The sequence below is a fragment of the Puma concolor genome, chromosome A1 (genome assembly GCF_028749965.1).
Source record: "Puma concolor isolate L17-30 chromosome A1, mPumCon1.1.hap2, whole genome shotgun sequence".
Lineage (NCBI taxonomy): Eukaryota > Metazoa > Chordata > Mammalia > Carnivora > Felidae > Puma > Puma concolor.
This window is the reverse complement of record NC_141667.1, coordinates 127,298,514-127,319,477: the sequence shown is the minus strand read 5'-3', so window position 1 is coordinate 127,319,477 and position 20,964 is coordinate 127,298,514. Positions and strand designations below refer to the sequence as shown.

At 46.8% G+C, this 20,964-nt stretch overlaps 1 protein-coding gene across 1 annotated transcript in view; it reads right to left on the bottom strand.

The window, feature by feature from the left end:
- The window catches only part of SPOCK1 (SPARC (osteonectin), cwcv and kazal like domains proteoglycan 1), a 520,792-nt gene that overhangs the window by 118,136 nt on the left and 381,692 nt on the right, over positions 1-20,964 (bottom strand). The window contains exon 5 of the mRNA XM_086703440.1: positions 18,064-18,190. Within this exon, the coding sequence (XP_086559566.1) occupies positions 18,064-18,190 (127 nt within the window). The remainder of the gene's footprint in view (positions 1-18,063; positions 18,191-20,964) is intronic.

The following is a 20,964-nucleotide window of genomic DNA, read 5'->3' as shown; positions in this document are numbered from 1 at the left end:
TCTGTGAGGAACCAACCCCAGAGAACACTGATGGAAACAGAGAGGCCAGTGAGGAGGCCAAGTGGGGGCCCACGTGCAAAAAGACGGTGGCACCAGTGTCACGGGATAGCAGTGATGACCCAGAGTCAAATCATGCTACCGTGTGGAGGTAACAGAGAACAAGGCTGGCTAACGGATCAGCTGAAGAGGATGAGAGCAAATGGGGAGACCAAGAGGACTGTTAGGGTTGGGGCCTGAGGCACCGGGTTGAGAGCAGAGTCATAGCAGCCACGAGAGAGACCGTGGGCAATGAGGAGAATCATCTGTTTGGGCCACAGCGAATGGGAGATGCCAATCACGCATCTGAGTGAGCAGATCTTGCAGGCCATCCAAACGCCATTCTGTCAGTGCACCATGCTGCCATGAAACCAGCCAAGGTGAACAGTTCACATGCTTCGAGTATCGAGAAAGACCGACACTGTTTGGGTTCTGCTACATCTAGGTTCAGACCCACCTCTGTCACTTATAACTGTAGGATCTCAGGCAAGGAACCACCTTTTGGGGATGGTCTGCTCTTCCTCTGCGAAAATGAGAACAAAACCGATTTACCCCAGGGTCGTGAGGACTGGACTGGATGCAGAGCGGCCAACACCCAGGGCACAGCGGGAGTGGGGCCAGCGGCGCACCCCGGCTGTTCGGCCCTGCTCCTGACAGCCGGGCCCGCCCACCGGTGGGAAGCCGGGTCAAGTCGGCTGCGGCTCTCCATTCTCATCATTAGCTATTATTCTCTCTAGGTTGATGAAAACTTCATGAAGGGAAAAAAGCCTGAGAAATTCCAATGTGATATAGTAATACTGTTTTGAGTGACTGAAATAGCAGGTCAAGAAAAATGACAGCTACAGGGATAAAAATGTGGATCTACAAAACATGCAATCAAGAAAACCTGTGAGCTGTGAAAACCAAGTAACCTCGGGAACCCTTCCTCTCTCTGCACAGCTCCAGCTCCAGGCGGTACCGAAGAACACGGGAGGGTGAGGGGTGGGCAGGAGCGAGGGGAGCACCCTCACTGGGAAGGCGGGGTCACCCAGGAGACCATTGGGGAAGCTGTCAGCACCGAGAGCCTGTGACTAAAGCACTGTGTTTATGTGATACAATAATGGGGTGGTGTGGACAGGGCTGCCCCAAGGGGGCCCCACAACCCGTCCCGTCCCCAGCCTCCCAATGTCTGTAGCAGCCCTTGAACTTGCTCAGTCACAAGCTATGCTTCTGAGGGGAGGCACTCCACTCTTTCCACTTGTCTGTAATCAAATAGTAGCCACTAACCAAGACAAAACAAAAATATGTTTCCATGACGACCACTTCTAGGCTGAGGGCGCTGGGTGGCAGTTACTTGGGAGACAGCACCACGCAGGGGCAGGGCCAATGGGGTCAGCTGTCATCTAGGGAGGCCACGCTCTCCACTACAGGCCACCAGCACCAAGCCACCAACACCGAGATACCGGGATCAGGGCTCTGAGCTGAGCCTAGGCCATCCAATCACAGTTTAGGGAAGAGAGGGTCTTCTGAAGGGGAGGAAGTAATGCAGATGACCCTGTAAGGGAACATTTCTTTTTTTTTTTTTTTTTTTTTTTTTTTTTTTAAATTTTTTTTTCAACGTTTATTTATTTTTGGGACAGAGAGAGACAGAGCATGAACGGGGGAGGGGCAGAGAGAGAGGGAGACACAGAATCGGAAACAGGCTCCAGGCTCTGAGCCATCAGCCCAGAGCCCGACGCGGGGCTCGAACTCACGGACCGCGAGATCGTGACCTGGCTGAAGTCGGACGCTTAACCGACTGCGCCACCCAGGCGCCCCCGTAAGGGAACATTTCAACTACTCAGGAAAAGAGGCTGCTGGTGACACTTGAAAACAAATCATCAATGCAGCACAGTTCTGTTTAAGAAATCCATGAACTGGCCCAGGCCATTATTTATGCTTTTATTTGCCAATTCAAGATTAATAGATCCTTAGACTACAACCATAGTATTTCTTCAAAGTCAAGAAAAAGAAACTTCTTTAAAAATATTTATAATTAAGATCCAATTTCCTTGCCATCTCTAAGTGCATTCCACCCCTCTAACTGATTGACTTTAGTGGTGTTGGGATTAGGACTGTCTGGACTTTGCCACTCATCAGGGTGACATGATGGTGAAGGCCGGCTTCTCCTCTTAGGAGCTGAGAGACCACAGCAATGTTAACAGCTGAGGCTCTATGTCTTCATTATTTCAAGAAGGGGTTTAATACTAGTTCCCACCTGAGAAGATCGGTGTGAGAATTAAGCACGATCTTGTCATGTCATGTGCGGAGCATGGCGAGTGGCACAGGGTTGACACCCGATGTGGTATGGGCACTGGTTCTGGTGTGGACTGGCAGTGCAAATGGCGGGCCTGGACTACAAGCCCAGGTCAGGGAACACAAAGATGGCCCTTGGAGAGGGGTTCTAGAGTAGGCTCTTGTCTCTGGCTGTGTGATAGAGGGGCTGCTTTTGCTCAATTCCTTACAGTGGGGGGAGGGCTTTCCAGGAAGGAGCAGACCTAGGCCCAGTTAACTGCTCCCCTGCGTATCTGGCAGACTTAGCTAGGGTCCTATTTCTGTCCACTCCCTCCAGCCCAGGAACGGTCAGGCCATGGCCAAAGCTGCTATCACTCAGTCCTCCAATAGGACCCTGTCTCAGAAATACATGAGCGTTGGCGGGGGCGGGGAAACTGGGGCACCAAGAGGCTTCAGAGCTTCTTCAAGGTCACAAAGCTAACAAGCTAAACCAGGATGTGAGCCTATACCATCCCGTTCCACTGAACAAGCTCTCAACCAAGATACGGTTGTGTCAACACTTCCTCCATCCTCCCATGCAGGGCCTCGCCCTGCCCATGCCTCTACACCTCTCAGCTTGCTGACCTGTGAAACCCTCTGTCTCCGTGTCTGTCTTCCCCAGGACCAAGAAACAACCTGGAAGCAGGAGTAATGTCTGGCCTGGTCTGGTACACATTGGTGTGTGTGATGACTAGAAAAGCTACCTACCCTGCCTGGAAGAAGGTGCCAAGCTGTCCCCAGCAAACTGCGTGGCCTCTCCAACTCTGCGCACTTGGAGGTCTGAGACAGGCATCAGTGAGTGGAGCTCAACGTTTGCAGAGTTAGAACATACAGTAGCCCCTCCTAAGCATGCGGCCCTCAGAGGCACCATCTCCCTTGTTCCCCTGTCACCTACAGGACTAATGGCTTTGTCATATCAGTCACAGCGACCATGTCAAACATGTCAGTCGTTCCCCTCACCTGCACTCACCACTGGTTCTTGTCACTTAGGCATTTATATACTTTGCACAGTTTCTTCTTGCCATGCGGCGAACCTTAACCATCCCTCTGGCCCAAGCAGACTTTCTCTGAAAGGCCACCAGGGCGGCAGGCCCCGCAGACCACCCTAGGAGACCTGCCCCCTGCCATCTCAGCCACCCCCACAGTTGCCCTTCTGGCTACTGCTCAATCTCCCAAGACCTGTGCTTCTCCAAGAAGGGCAGAAGGACAATGCCAACAAATGACAACTGGGCTCTGAACCCAAAGGGATGTTACAATCTCGGACACATGTCGAGTACAGAGAATTCTCCAGGAAAGAAGAATCCAGAGTGACTGAGTGTTCACGGTAACTCGCATCTTTTTATCTTTCAATGTTTTACTGGTACCACCTTTGAGAAGTGTCAACTCTATTTTTGGACGTTACTCAGCCTTGATGAGGCTACAAAGTGGTGGAGGATAGCAGCACCAAAAAAGAGGAACGTGGAAATTCACGGTGCAGAAGGAGAACGTGCTAAGTTCAAGACATACTCTACAGCTCTGATCACCGTTTTTTAAAACTTTCTAAACAGCTGCATTGGAGGTACAGTTGGCATACAATACACTATACATATTTAAGGTGTCCAAATTTGATGAGCTGTGATAAATACACATACATACACACTCACGAAACCATCACTGTAATCAGGATAATTAACACATCCATCATCCCTAAAAGGTTCTTCCTGCCCCCGTGGAACCCTGCCCTCCTATTCCTCCACCCTCCCCCACCACATGAAACCATGGATCTGCTCTCTGTCACTAGAGATGAGCTGTGTTTTCTGAAGTTTTATATTAATGTCATCAAATAGTACATCCTTTTTTTTTTGTCTGGCTGTCATGCAGCCTAATTATTGTAATATTCATTCTTGTTGTTACATGGGCCAGCAGCACATTCCTTTTTATTTCTGGATGGCATTCCATTGTAGAGATGTATCCCATTTGTTCATCTATTTGCCTGATGGATATTTGGGTTATTTGTGATTTCTGGCTGTTACAAATAAAGTTGCCATGAGCACGTGTGAACAGCTATTTCCACGCACGTGTGCTTCCATTTTTCTCGGGTGGAAACCTATAATCAGAACGGCTAGATCATATAGTACTTTAAGAAACTTCCAAACTGTTTTCCAGAATGGCTACACCATTTTACATTCCCACCAGCAACACAGAAGAGTACTGGTTCCTACACACCTTTGCCAGCACTTGTACCGATCGGTCTTTGTTATAAAAAAAAAAAAAAAAAAAAAAAAAAAAAAAAAGCTTATATATTTATTTTGAGGCGGGGAGGGCCAGAGAGAGAGGGAGAGAGAGACTCCCCAGCAGATTCCATGCTGTCAGCTCAGAGCCTGTTTCAGGGCTCCATCTCAAGACCATGAGATCATGACCTGAGCCAAAACCAAGAGTCGGACACTTAACCGACTGAGCAACCCAGACATACCTGATCAGTCTTTTTAATATGAGACATTCTGGTGTTATGGTATCTCACTGTGGTTGTAATTTGCATTTCCTCAAGGACAATAATATGGAGCATCTTTTATTTGCTTATTTACCATCCACATATCTTCTTTGATGAAATGTCTGCTCACATCTTTTGCCCATTTTTATTAGGTTGTCTACTTTTTTTTTTTTTTAATTTAGAGAACTCTTTATATATGCTGGATGCAAGTCCTATATGAGTTACATGATTTTCAAATGTTTTATACTAGGCTGCGGCTGCATTTTTCATTCGCTTAACAGTGTCTTCTGAAGGCGGAAGTGAAAACTATTTATCCATTTTATGTTTTATGGCCACATGCTTCTGGTGCTGTATCTAAGAAATATTTGCCTAATCCAAGGCACAAAGATTCTTCTAACTTTTTCCTAGAAGTTTTATAGTTTTAAATTTTGTATTTAAGTCTATGACATATATATTTTTAAAGTTTTACAGGTTTATATCCTTGGCTATCCCTAATCTTGTCCTGCAAACATAACTTTCTTCCTTTTACTGATACTCATTCACTTTACATGTTCAACACTGACGATAAGGTTAACGGGAGATATTTTATTCCCTCAAAGAACATACTTTTCTTTTTTTGGCAAATTATCATAAAGCAAGCCCTCTATGCTCTTCACAGGATACCTCTTTAAAAATGTGGGTTTTCCTTACTCAACTGCAATGCTACTACCCTATCTAATTCCCACTTCCTTATCAATTTTCCTGAGAGTCCCCAAAGCATCTTTCTCTTTTACATTTCTCCTGGCTTGTTTCCCTTTGGGTGCAGCGAGTATTCACAAAACATTTGGCAGTTATGTGTCCCACTCTGCCTTTTTCCATGGGGAAAGTGGGTCCCCGAAAACCTCACACTCCAAATTTGTCTGTTTGCATCTGTGGGGCCTCCTTTCCCTCCTGCACATTCTGTAAGTGGAACACGGCATCATAGGCTTGACTAGAATTAAGTTCAATAAAAATACTTCACATACCCGTGAGGCACCACAGGACACCAGAAGACAAACAATGCCAGTTGCCCATTTCAGTGACTCTCTGATTCATCTGATGGCTCAGGAGTTAATAGCCTGAGGTTCAAGGGTGCCTGGATGACTCCGTCGGGTAAGCATCCGATTCTTGATTTCAGCTCGTCATGATCTCAGAGTTAAGTGACAGCACAAAGCCTGCTTGGGATTCTCTCTCTCTCTCTTCTCTCTCTGCCTCTCCCTCTCCCTTCCCACCCCTCTCTCAATAAGTAAATAAACATTTTATTTAAAAATACCCTAAAGTTCATTATCAGCCTTGTGACTAATGGTTTCATCCATGCTTGATCACTGCCCATATCAGCTGTATCATTAGGGGCTGAAAAATGGTGATTTCCCTGTTCTGTTATTGCTTCTGCATTTACTAGCTATACTTCTTCTGCAAAGAATTTTCCTCTATTGAACAGAGATTTCGAGTTATCCTGAAATATGATTTGTACAGAAATAATATGTGTTTAGCTAGGTGTTTTTAATTACGAAATTTAGAATAAGGAGCTGGGGCCGTGGTTTCTTTCTCATGGTTTTCATGTGTTCTCGTCATTAAAATGTACTTTTAATGATTATATTTCTCCCTTTCAGAGCCAGTGTTTTTTGATTACATGTAACTCATTGCTTAAGTTTTACATTGTCATTTTTTAAAATTTAAACATTTTGAACATCTGTACTGATTTTGCATGAAAATCCAACTTTCAAGTTCTTGGGGGTCGAATTCTACTGTTTGTGGTCTGTGCTCCCTCTTGCTCATGGTGGCTTACTTCACTCTACGTTTTTAAGAACTATGAGTCATGTGTGACGGGGTTTTGAGGGAATCCTGTGAAGCTTGAGCTGATGGCTCAGCCCTCCAGAGAGGATTTACGTCTATAGGAATGTCGGTGCATTCCCAAACAGGACTACTTGAAGTCAATTAATCAGCTTGAAAATTTCCACACCATGCCAAGAGTATCAGTTGGAACCACATACTCAGGTCGCCAGTCACACAATACGCCACAGGACAGCTTAACAGCTGCTCTCAGATCTAACTGATTTGTGCCTGTGTCTTATGTTAGTCATTGTATGTTTGGTGTACCGCCCGTGCTCTGTAGGAATGAATGCGGGTTCTTCCTTAAGAAGTTTTACCGGTGATCTTTTCTTTTGCAAAGCAGAATCAGGCTGAAGTTGACAAGTGTTATCTTGGAAGAAATATCTGACCAACAGGCAGAATTTTTTTTTTTTCAATAAAGCCCACCTTTTAATTCAGGGTGAACTCACTGAAGGTTTTGGACTTACGTGTGGGGTGTCACCTCGAATTTCCCAACTTGTAAAGACATAAAGCATTGCCTCTAGTCTGCAGGTTAGCTGTTACCCCTAAAACCTCTCGGTCAGATGGGCTACCTTCCACTGCCCCTGCCCCAGGGTACCCAAGGCAGTGGTCGGTATCCGCTCTGGTTTTCCTTCTCCCCGCCTCCCAACCAGGGATTTCCCTTACATCTTGCAAACTCAGCTATTTAAAAGGGTATTCTACTGAGGGGCTCTGTGTTACAGTTTTCAGACTCTCTAGCTCATCATGTGGCGAGACACACACTCAACTGTGAACAGTTCCAAGGGGGTGCAATAAATGTGCCAGCACAAGTATACTACCTTGTGCTGTTGGAGCTCAGAGGAAAGAAATGACCTCGCTTAGCAGGAAGGGCTCACAGACACTTCACTGAGATGCTTAGTCTAAGCCTCAAAGGTGAAATGTCAGGAATATAGTTATTCCTTTTTTGGTGGAGGTGGATGTGGATAAGAGAGAGTCAAGCCATTCTACCCTGCCATGTACACTAAAAGGCCACAAGTAACAAACAAAAAAGGGGATGCATCCTCTCTACTCCACCTCTGTCTTGCTTTGTTTGATAGCAGGGAATTGTATTCTATGTGGATGTGCTCTCAAGAGGGGCCAGAGGGTCTAGAGATCTTCCAGGAGGAAATATGAAGCTAACATGAGAGATGAACCACCTTAGGAGCATCCCATCCATGCTGATACAGGATAACATCTTTTGACCTCCCTCCGAGGAGAGAAGAAAGCAAAGAAAACCTTATAATGTACTCCACCTGATCACTCTGGTCAGCGTCCCCATGTTCCCATAGCACCTGGCCTCTCTCATCTGGACACCACTGCACAGGCAGCCTTCAAGGAGGTGCAGATTTCAAAGCGGTCCTCAGTATCTTTAGATGAGAACTTTGGAAAGGTGCTCTCTTAGACACAGGGTCTTCTCTGATGCTGAGGTCTGCTGTTCTGAGCACGTTCCCGGATGGAACCCAGCCTCTCAGGAAAGCCACCCTTGATGACAGGATGAGGCATTTAGGTCCCATGCAACCATATGTAAACATGCAAAACTGTTCCATTGGTTTCAGAAAGGGGAAAGTCCCAACAACTTGCTTTGGTAAAAGCGAGGGCATCATTAAAGCCATTCCTCTTGACAGGCAGTTATGGCATCAATTCATGGTCAACCCTAACCCACCTCATTCCCTCATGACATAAAGGTCCTAGTCCAAGGCTTAGATAACAAGACTCTATGAGCACTTCCCAAATCTGGGGCTCAAATGTTCTCTTGGAAAAGGCTGTGAAGAAGTCTGACTGTACTCACTGGAGCAGCATGCCAACAAAGAATATTTTGTTTGCTTTTTTTTTCTTAAAGAAAAAGAAAAGCAATATGATCATGAACTTAATTAAAGTTGTTGTACAATGATTTAATTAGATTTATAGAACTGTGCAAATTCATCCTGGCCAGGGACCTTTCTGTCTTCTAAAGAAGGGTTGGCAGAGATCTCCTGTGCTTTGCAATTTTACCTAATCCTTAATTTCATCTCCTGATGGGGTGAGGATGAACATAATTGTGTTCAGGTAATTGCTTTATCAAACGGTTTAATTGTGCATTCAACAGAACTGACAACAAGAAGGTTATTCTTCCTAATGTGTTTTTAACAAAAGCACTAACTAATTACATGGCATCCTATTCAGGGCATTTGAGAAGAAGAAATGAATACCTATTCTTCCAATCTTGGTTAAATGCATGTTTGCATATAGAACATAGAAATAAGTAGTGAAATAATTAGCTGAATTGCTTCCTTCTGCTGTAACTTCATAACTAATCTGCATGTTGAAGTAGTCTGTGTAAATTCAGTGGATGCATTTTCACCACGGACGGTGTTTGAACATCTGCGCTTCCTGAAAATGTCACAATAACCATTTTGCCTGAAAGTTTATCCTCAGGAGCCAAAAAGCCAGTGTTATCTTGGCATGTTCCAAGAAGAAATAAATGCTTCATATAACTGGGGACAGATGTGCCACATGATCAGAAGGAAGTATTAAAACATTAGGCCAAATGGTTGAAAAGAATTCTGAATTAAAATAATGCTGGATCTACTCTATTTTCAATGAACTCTCTCTTTAACCAGATAACTAACATTCTGGTATAGACTTGGCTTCTGTGCCCGTCTATGCCTGTCATTCATAGAAACACAGAATGCTTTAATATATCCTTACAGGCTCAAGCTAGTGTCATTTAGCTGAAGCCTTTAATGAGATTACTATATCTGACATTTTAAGAGGTGATTATGTAGCACACTGCCCTCCCAGTGTACTAGTAAATAATCTTGTCAGTCCAGTAAATAATCTTGCCCTCCCTCTCCTCCAGTAAAAAATACTACCCTTGATTATAGTGAATTGTAGGGAGGAAGAGGGTTGTGTGGCATAGTATTTGATTAAGGGACAGACACAGGATTCAGAAAGAGCCAGGTGGGATCCTTCTCTGGGGTTGAAGCATAGATGCTGGTAAATTTCTCTTGAGCTTCTAGGCTGGGAGGAAATGAATCTGGGGCTGTCAAAATCCCTACTTTCTGCCAAGGGGAGAAAGCCTCTTTGCAGAATGAAGCCAAGCAGAGATAGACAAAGAGAGACAGAAGGAAATGCAAGGTCGACAGCACAGCATTTCCTCTTCTTTCTCTGAGCTCTGCCTACCCCAGTATACTTTCTAGCCTTATATGGCAATAAATCCTCATTTTGGGAGTAAGCAAAGTTTGAGTTATGTTTCTGTCACACGGAATCAAAAGCATCCTGATGACACAGCTGGTATTTTACATTACTTTTCAGATGGCTCTGCACTTATGAAAGTAAAGACTGATGTGAGAGGTGGACCCGTGTTCTAGTATCTGCCCTCCTGCTTACGAGCTGTGTTGCCCTTGGAAACGTTGCAGGACTTCGATGTACTCGTCATTAATTTGGGACTAATAAAAGTATTACCTCATAGGTCTGTTGTAGGAATTAGATGGAAAGCTAGAGGAAATACAATACGATGGCACTCAGCACAAGGTCAGAGTACCTATTGCTATGTATTACTAAATTAGTAATTAAGTGCTATTGTTTCGATGTTGTTCTTGTCATTACTGTGATTTAAAATATTACTACAATAGAGACTGACAGGTAACCCCAATATCCACTCTATTCCTCTAATTATGTGACTCTCAAATTTTAGCTAGGCATATAGCCTTCCACAATAAAAACTACATTTCCCAGACTCCTTTGCATCCTCATGGAGCCTTGTGATTAAGCTGTGTCCAAGAGGATGTGAGCAGAAGTGACACTGGTGACTTCTGGATTGTGCCTCCTTCCTTTTCTCCTTCCTTCTGGCTGGGCACAGCAGCCACCTTGGACCCAGGCGCGGAAGCTCAACAACTACATTGGCTGAGAAAGACAGGACGATGAGCTGAAAGGACCCTGGTCAGTGACCCTCCCTGGGCTGCTTGCCTTTGGGATGTTTGCATGAGAGAGAAATAAAACTACCTCTGTTTAAGCCTCTGTTTCATGTGGATTTTTGTTAGAGCAGCCAGAACGTACATCCTAACTAACACCCAATCAGTATTTTACATATTATTTGTACTTGCTCCTTCCAAAACGCCATGAAGGAGAAAAGGGGAGGATAACAGAACTAGGGCAAGACTTCTATTTAACCCAAGAGTCGAGGGTTTTTGCACCCTGAATTCCAGCTCTCAGTCTAAATGATATTTGGCTACTCCTGATGGAGGAAAGGAGGTTGAAAATGAACAAGACCTGAGTGGAAAAGCAAAGTTGGGCCACCTGTGATGGGATGTGAATCCCCAAATCTCAGAAGCTTTAACATATAAAACTGCTTAAAGTTGGTTAGATCCACAGAGTATACCTGCAAAGTCATAAAGCCTGTTTTGCAGGCTTTTCCTAAGCAACAGAAAATCAAAATAATGAAATCTACCACATGACTCCCTCCCCAGATCACTGGTGTCCACGTGGTCCACGGGTGCACCGCTGCTTTCTCCCCCTGCTACCTAGAGCACAAGGGGATGGCGTCGGGATTGTTCCTACTTCTTGACCCTCCACAGGGCTGCCAGATGGGCACATCCAATGGCTCCCCTAATTGCTGTTAGTCCTCTTATCCTTGGGCCATCACCACTACCCCTGTGTTCCAATCCCCTGATGCACAAACATGCCAACGCAAGCCCTCCACCTTTTGTCTCCCATCACGTGATGTTCTGGTTAGCCAGAAGCAATGCCCTCACCAAGGAGACACTTGCAAGTGAAGACAACTCCCACCCAGCGGGTTCTATGGCGGCAGGGTTATCCAAAAATATCCCCCAAAATATGGACACCCTCCACTCTGTTGAAAAGCAAAGAAGAGGAGCTATACATAAAAATGTCCCATGCCGGTCACGGTCACAGGGCCACAAAAGCCTGGGGGAGACTGGGAAGAGACACTAAGTTTAACGCTATCTTGCAAAGTCTTACAACCTCCACCCTGGATTGCTCTCACTCTTCAGAACAGTCTGTGCATAGGAAATGCCGGCCAACCGAGACTCTATTTGCCAAAAACTTCAAACGTGACCTTTACTTGGTAGCAATTGTTGGAAACTATTAAGATGACTCTGAAAATAATATAATCCGCAGCGACAATATGTTGAAAGAAATGCCAACCCTGTAAAGCAAGCTCTCTCTCGCCGTCCCTTGCGAGAGCACATTCAGAACAGAAGAGAAACATTTTCCTCCACAGCAGCTCTTGACTCTGCATCTCTCTTCTGCGTCTAGACATAAATGAGCCATTTGCTAATTGTTTAACAGTGATTAAGGAAGTAAACGTTCTGGAGAGGGGGGTGGGAGCAGAAGGGTGTCTGACTGCTTGTTTTCCAATTACCAACAGCCAGGCTCATGGGGGAGAACAGAGTTGGCTCTCAGGGCCTCCCAGTTCCATTCGGGGAGCCTTCTCCTCAAGGTCAGGCCAAGGACCAGTGGCTTCTGGTGGGGACATGAGCAGTCCTAGCACTGACATCTGAGCTTTGGTCAGATGGGTCCAGACTGAAGGGACTCCACGAAGTCCTATTAAAAGAGGCCTGTCTAGGGGCGCCTGGGTGGCGCAGTCGGTTGGGCGTCCGACTTCAGCCAGGTCACGATCTCGCGGTCCGGGAGTTCGAGCCCCGCGTCAGGCTCTGGGCTGATGGCTCAGAGCCTGGAGCCTGTTTCCGATTCTGTGTCTCCCTCTCTCTCTGCCCCTCCCCCGTTCATGCTCTGTCTCTCTCTGTCCCAAAAATAAATAAACGTTGAAAAAAAAAATAAAAAAATAAAAGAGGCCTGTCTACCAGAAACAAGACATGGAGCAGTGGGGCCCTCCTCCCTTCTGAGCCGCCAGGGACCTCAGAGCCACTACATTTTCCCAAACAGCTCTCCCCTCCAGAGGGAGGAAAGCTGAGCTTGCCCACTTGAAGCCCAGGCTGCCAGACTGTGGTCAGCAGTGGCTGTGCCCCTCTGCACACAGGCAAAATTAAAAGTTGGCAGGCAGGACCCCAATAAGCTCTCATCTTTCCACATGGATGCCAGGAGAGGAAGCAAAGGGGTTCACAGATGACGGGTTCCAAGCTGGCCCAGGCTGACTCCACGAAGCTATTGGCAAGAGGATTTCCAAGTCTCATCAGGACTAGGATGGTGAAGAAGGCCTTTTGCCGAGCTCAGAGCTGAAACGACTCCCTTGTGTCTGAAATTCACATGGTCACCGAGACCAGCTCTGACTCCCTGAATGCCTCTGTCGACTGTTTTCTGCCCATCTCTGCAACCATTATACACTTCCGGGCCTCACTCATACCAGCAGTCTCCTCATGGCTACCCTGCCTCCAGTCCTGCCCCCAACCATGTCTACTTAGTAGCCAGTGCAAGTGAATTCAAAACCAGAAACCCTTAATAGGATCCCCAGTGCTGTTAGGGCAAAGTCCAGCCCCCTCACATGGCCTTCAAAGTCCCTACAGAAATGGCCCCTTATTACTTTTCCAGCCTCATTTCTGCAGCTAGTTAACTCCCTGTCCCCAGATTACATGTGACCAGCCATACCAATGGTCACAAGCTCCTTCAAGGGGACATGCTGTCCTTCATCTAACTCTTCAACCCCCTCTCCCCTCGGATGGATGTGCTGTGCTCCATGCCACTTTGGCTCTGGTTGATTCCTTCCAGCCTTAAGATCTCCACGGAATCATCACTTCCTCTACCAAAACCATTCACACCTCCCAACTGGTGGTGGTAGCCCTGCTTTGTGTCCTGCAGCACTCAATGCCCTTCATCTGAACATCTGTTCTGATAAAAGGAGATTGCTTTTCAATTTGCCTACCTTTAAGTCCCATGAAAAGTGAGGCTTTGTCTGCTTTGCCCTTTGTCATAGCCACAGCAAGTAGGACAACGCACGATACACGGTAAGGAAGAAAATAAAAATTTACGGAGTTTCTGGACTGGTTCAGTTTTTCTGGCCAGGATAACAGGACATCAAGGGTAGTAAGATGACTAAGGCGATCCTCACTGCCTCAAACCCAAGTCAAGGGGCAGGGTCTACATCATACTTTCAAAGCAGCTGCAGGGTTGGCCTTCAATTGGTCTATCCCCACCGGTGGTTTTTTATTCCTTCTCTTTTATGGATACAGAGTATGAATAAACATTTATTGCCATGCAACACCTCATATCCTTTCAGCTCAAGACTTGGTGCGTTTTTGTCCACTTTGCCTTCAGTCACAAAACTCTGAGTGGGTTGCTGATGCCAGATCACTAGGAGCTCTGCCAAGACAGGGGCTTCTAAGCACTTCCCTCAAGTTCTAGGATCCTCACACTGTTCTGGGTATAGAATCAGGAGAGTTTGTGTGATACCACCTGAAGACAACTACCCAGCATCCAGAACAGAGCTGATATACAGGCTCCTTCTTCCTCCTGCTCCTGACAGTGTGCCCCACAGCCTTCAGATCCATCCCAAAGAGAGCAAACGCCTCCCCCTGGAGGACTGCGATCATTTCTTATGGGGTATGGGGTGGGGGTTTCCCTGATGATGATGGGGACAAGGGCTACAAGATGTTTTGCCAACACTCATTTTTGTGAATTTGACTTACGATATCAAATCCCTCCTATTGATCATGTTCAGGGTCTCATCAGTTCTTGTTTCCTGAACCCAATGACTCCCCCCCCCCCCCCTGCCGCCCCGCAAAAGGTGGTAACTCTGGGGGATGGAGTTCATGAATAGTTAACTCATTCACTCTTATTAACTGACCATCTACTTGTGGTCCCCCAACAGCTTTGTCTATAGGACTAAAATGTCCTCTTAAACCTCCATGAAAAGGTGGTCATGTATTTGGGGGCAATTATTAAAACACTTCTAGTAGTAAACCACCCGACTGAAAGATCCCCTTGGAAGGATGCCTCATTGAATGGGTTTTAAAAGTATCTGTGGGCTCAGAGATCTAGAACAGTCAACACACAGTTACTGACAGACTACCATGTGATCCGTTTCTTTAGGGAAAAGATGTCACCTCTCTAGAAGTTCATATAAGGTAGAAAAGTAGGAGACTAATGTCAAAGACTAATACCTACACCATTTTCCACTCCACTCCAATGTTACCCCTCCCTGACTCCCTTCCTTTTTTTAACTTCAAATAGAAGTGGGTGATTGTAGGGGGCAACTGGAAGGCTCGGTTGGTTAAGCACCTGATTCTTGATTGTGGCTCAGGTCATGATCTCACGGTTTGTGGGTTCGAACCCCACATCAGGCTCTACACTAACAGTGTGGAGCCTGCTTGGGATTCTCTCTCTTCCTCTCTCTCTGCCCCTCTCCTGCTCATACTCTCTCTTGCTCTCAAAATAAATAAATAAACTTAAATTTATAAAAAGAAGTGGGTGATTATAGATATCAAAGCAGGAAACCTTGGGTGTCAAAATCTGCCACTGTCCTTGGCTCTGTGGGCCTCAGTATACCGCATATGGAGAATGGGGAAAAGGATACTACAGTTTCTAATAAGAATGCTTTAGGTCTCTTTGTTGGCTTTAGGAATAGATAGCTGAGCAGGTCTGGGAAACTGAGGGCTGTGTTTAAGCTGGGGCTGCAATTCCAGGACACTGGACCAAGAGCAGGCTGAGGCCAGTGAAAGCTTTGAGGGCCCAGCAGTATCCGGAAGTCACTCTGTTTTTGAAGAATCAGGAATCATTGCAAAGGACTCTTCCAAATCCCGTCCTGCCTCTTAGACAAGCGATTTATCAGTATCGGTGGGTAGGCAACCTTCTACAACAAAAGGCAACTTTCCTGCCTGGACGGCAGGGGGGCCGAGACCAGCAAGCATTTCCAGAGACATTCCCGGGGCAACTGACAGCACTTCAAGCCACAGCTGACAGGTTACTACTGCTCCTTGTAGCTCGGGGGTCATGGGGAGCTGGCATTTGAAGCTCCTTTTGCGAGTGAGAGGCAGAGGTGAGCTGGCAGGTTTTGCTGGAGTTTGATGTGCAATATGCCACTTGCCCCAACAGCCCCGATCCTCCACTGACATTTCGTGGCCCGTCTCCAATCTCAGGCTTGAGGATCAGACAGTTTATTCCAGAGCTGGAGGGAATCATTTGAACCACACTAACTAGACCTTCACAAAGACAGAATCATTTTCAGGAGCCTCTGACTCTCTGCCAGAGCCCTGGGCTGGGTGTTGAGCTAAGCACTTTGGCCCAGGGTGGGGACAGCTTATTTTTCTTAATCACTAAGCTCTCTGAAATCCAACCCCTCAAATCCCAGATGGGTTACAAAGACCAGGTTCTTGCTATTCCTTCTTAGCCAGAGTCCTTGGAGGCTCCCCTCCTGCCCATGACACTCAATGAGCAGCCGGCATGTACTGCGTTCTGTCCCTGGTGAAGGTGGTGACAGGCACCGCTTCTGAGTCTAGAGCCTGACTGAGTCTAGGCCCGGCCTTGCTGGACCATCGGCTCACCTTCCAGCTTTGCCTACAGGTCTCCTCTTGGACTGCTCTCTCACCCTCCCGCCCCCTCTCCCCTCACTGTGACAGTCACACAGGCATCTTTTTCTTCTTTAAGAAGAAATCGTTTTAAGAGGGCGAGACGCACAACAGGCCTTTATTACAGAATCATCCCCACCTCTCTGTCTTGCAGAAATGGACTTTGGAGGGGCGCCTGGGTGGCGCAGTCGGTTAAGCGTCCGACTTCAACCAGGTCACGATCTCGCGGTCCGTGAGTTCGAGCCCCGCGTCTGGCTCTGGGCTGATGGCTCAGAGCCTGGAGCCTGTTTCCGATTCTGTGTCTCCCTCTCTCTCTGCCCCTCCCCCGTTCATGCTCTGTCTCTCTCTGTCCCAAAAATAAATAAACGTTGAAAAAAAATTTTTTTAAAAAAAGAAATGGACTTTGGAGGCAAGGAAAAAGCAGACTGGAGGTAAAAAGATGTATTAGGAGATGCCTATAAAAACCGAAGTCCTCACTACCTAGTGTGGTCCACTGACCACCAGCATGGACGTCTCTTGGGAAGTTGTTAGAAATGCAGATCTCAGGCCCCGCACAAGACTTCCTATATCACAACCAGCTCCAGACAACCCTTTACATACTGAGAAGCTGGGCTTTGGGTGGAAGACAGTCCTGGCCTGATCTGCCTTTGGGGAGTGGGAGATAGGACTGATTCATCAGTGCCCCCCCCCCCCAACACCCCACCAAAATCCACAACTGCAGACATGTGCAGGGTGCCAGAAGCAAGCCCTGTGACTACAAACTATCTCAAACTGATTCCATCAGAGGTCAGGGACAGTAGGGGAAGGGGCAAGGGTAGGTATGCTGAGCCAAGTGGGCTCTTTAACCAGGATGTACTGACTGTGACCCTGGGCAGAAAAGCTCTAATTCCCAGGGCAGGTCTGAGGTTGAGGATGTAAGGATTCTTGACTCTGGCTGTGAAGATGGGTGAACTTTTTGTACTGCCACAGTAAGTTTCCCGAGCATCTGGCACAGAGTGTGGCACATAAAAAGGGCCCAAATGATACTTGTTGAAAGAACAAACAAGCGGTCAAATAGTAAGGATGATATCGAGGTCCTAAAGCAGATTACATAGACCTGCATATAAGCAAGACCTACCTTCTGGCTTCCTGTTTAGCTATGCATATTCCCTTTAGTTAGAAAAATGTGAGAATCTAAAAGAATAAAACTCTGCTTTCAGCGAACAAAAAATATATGGTCTGTGCAAAGGGAATCCGCAGGAACGCACGGCATTGCCTCGCAATAACCCAAATCAGCTTCTGGGTACAGTAGGCAGTGAGGGCCCTCCCAGGCCTGGGGGGATCTCCACAGGGTAGATGGTGAGGGGATCACAGGAACAGAAGCTGTCAGCTGTGTGTGCAGAGGGTGAGGGACCGAGAGGGATCTAGCAGAAAGGCCCAAGCTCAAGAACTGTAGGCGGTGTGGCCACAAGTGCCCAAGGTGTGGGTGACAGCCACTCTCTTTAGACCCAGAATCCATCCCCAAGTGAGCCTCATACAGACAACAGGAGGAGAGAGAAAAGGGCTGGAGCTTCAGCTGTAGGAGATGGGCAGACACGAGCTACAGCAAACTCCAGAGACACCCATCGGCTGAGCTCTATGACTCACATCTTTGGAACAGCTTGCTACCTCACCTTCTCCAGGAAGCCTGCCTAGACTGACTTCAGGATCACAGGCCATTCTCACAATGATCCTTTCCCCATGGTTCTTGATCACTCCAGTTACATGGGAGGTAGGTAACATTTTTATCTGGTCTCTTTGGCTCGAGAGTTTATTCACGTGGCAGCTTCTTGAGGGCAAGGCCCAAAGCCCAACAAAACTAGGGATTCACAGGCCCTACTTTTGGCACAGAGACTTGTCAGAACAGGCAGGCGTGGGGTATTCTGGATGACAGAAAAGACAACAGAGATGACTGACCTTGGAAGTGTAGGTGTGGCCATCGGAGCCGCAGACCATGGCTGACTGTGCGGCGGGGCAGGGCTTGCACTTCACCAGATTCGAAGGTCCAACCCAGTGTTTGTGGGCCACGTTTCCCTTCTTTTGCCTAAGGATGGAAAAAGAGGGGATAAATTCACTGAAGATCCGGCTCCCATGGGTCTCACCCGCAAGGTACCTGGACAAAGGCCAACCGAATAAACAAAAGCGGTGGTCAAACAGCCCGGCGCAACCCGGAGGCCTTTGCTGGTGTTCCCGTTTGAACCAACGTGCTGACAAGGGCAAGAGATTCTGTTCCAAAAGCCCAGGTTCAACCCACCAGACATACCAAGGACAACAATGTGGCCATTAAAAATAATGGAAAACATGACTTGGTTACATGAAAAGACATTCACAACACATTGAAAGAAACAAAGAGGGAGTGGCCCCATTAGCTCACTGAGACCCCAGTACAGCATGTGGCACATCATGGATGACCCAGAAACAGCACCCCAGAGCTTCACAGTCCTCCGGGGCTGATGGAGAGCCTTCCCAGCTGGCTAACACACAGACAAGTCAGAGAGCAGTTTAGATAGAAACACATCTCCAAACACAAGCAAATGACTTTATCGCAGCAGTGGAAAACGATCTCTGGATACATTTTGAAGCAATTCTGGTCCAGCTTCCAATTTGCCATTCTATAGAGGCTCTGATGTGATGTCACTTTCAACTGCTAAAATAATCAGAATTCTACTCTTCCATTCTGGCTCTGGTTTCCTCCATCCTAACCTGTGTCATAATGATAAATGGTGCTATTAGGATGGCTTATGTCCACGGAAGGAACCCCATCCCTGAATCATAAACCACTGAAAGAAAGGCCTGCAGTGATTGCCTCCTTTTTCCCCATGGTCTCTACTGTCCTAGCAAACTGCTGGGAGTAACTCTCATGCCTACGTGGCGAGTTCTAGGGGGAGGATAAGTGACTGTGGATGGACCATCCATCAGGTGATTATGGTGTCCTTCAAGTGCTTTGCCTTTGGAAGTCTTGCCTGGAGGCTAACATTTGGGCCCTGGAGTCAGAAAACATAAGTGCAAATCTCAGCTCTGCCACTAGCTCACTGTGTGATCTTGGCAGGACATTGAACCCTGGAACTGTAAGTCTGTCTCAGTTTCCTCATCTATACAATGGAGGAAAATAGAATCTACTTCAAGCCGGTGCTATGAAGATTAAATGAGGTGATGTACATACTCAGTATAACACCTAAAAAAACACAAAGCAAGAAAAAAGGCAGCTATCACTATAATTCTTATTTGCCCCAATAACAAATGGGCGTGTAGAGGATGAAATTACCAATGCCTTAGAAATGTGACTTCATTCTAAGGCCCTAGGGTTGGAACGTCATTTAATCCCCTGGGAGAACTCATGGGGCCACAGAAGAAAATCTTTTCAATCAGGCATGGAATAAATCTCCAGCTCATTACGAATTTGGGTTTGGGGTGTGAGGTAATCCACATTCTTCCAAACGAAGGAAAGTGACCTAGGAAAAGCACCCACCAACTTGGTTCTTATTCAATCTCAGACCTTCCCTAGGAATATGGGGGAGGCTGTAAAAGGAGGAAGGTCTGTTTGAGAAATTACCTTTGAGGTTGGCCAGGTACCCGCAGCCAAACCCTTGAGGCCATCAGGGATCCCAGGCTGGATGGGCCACAAGGCTGGGCCTGTCTGACCAATAAACTGACGAAGGAGGTCCTATAGGGATGCTATAAGATCACCTAGTCCAGTTTACTCATGTTACTAATGATGGGAAGTGAAGCCCAAGTTGGGCAAGAGCCTTGCCCAAAGTCAGGAAGATAACTGGTGGCCAGGCCTATGATGACGTTCGTACAGCTGCACAGTGGCCAAGGATGAATCTCTTCTTCAGCCCACGCCAGTCATGCCTAGATTACGAACTTGAAATTTCTTTGGGGGCACCTATGTGTTTGTCACTTGTGGTCCTCTCTCCAATGCCTCCCTGTTTCTGTAGCAGGTACCTACCTTGTCCTTGCCTCTCTGTCTGGAAAAAAAAATTGCATTTCTAATTCATATGGACATGATTACCTATTACCCTTTGCCAAACATACTTTACTCATTCAAGGTTTGTTCTGGACTTGAGAGAAAGGGATGATGGCTGATGGGACTCCACGTAGCGGACAAGCAGGCTGTCAGCACGGGGTTAACGTGAGAGCCCATGAGTCCTTCAGCAGAACACCACACATTTATCATCATTCACACAGCAGACTGTCTGACACTGATGAAGAATCAACAAATATACGCAGCAGTTCTGGCATCTGGCAGGCCCTCTCCTGGGCTGGTCCCCAGTGTGCATGCCCACTGCTGAAACAATTCTTGTGATGAGTTCCCAGAAAGGGGCTATAAAATCCAAAGAGCGGGCAGCTTTGCTGGAGCAGACATCACCACGTGCGATGATGCCACATAGGAAAGGAGCTGAGCCAAAGGGAGAGGAGGGAGAAGTAAATGCGGAGCTGAGCCAATGGCTTTGAGAAAAAGATGGAATCATGTACTATCAGTTAATGACAGATCATGCCTGGTGGACCTGAACTTCACCATTAAACCAAGTTCACTGTGGGAACACAAAGAGATAGGGCTGGCTTGTGCTTACCAGCAGGCCTGGTGCAGCATGAGTGCTCCATATATGCCTGTGGGGTGAGGGGGTGGGTCTCTATGTGCCGACCAATGCCATGGTTTCTCAGAAGTGAATCACAAAATAGCAGACTATCAGAAACACAAAACACCTTAAAACTAATCTAACCTAAGAACTCTAATTTATAAATGAGGAATTAGACACAAACAGGCAATGACTTGGCCAGTGTGACACAGAAATAGAGCAAAGCTACCTCACATAC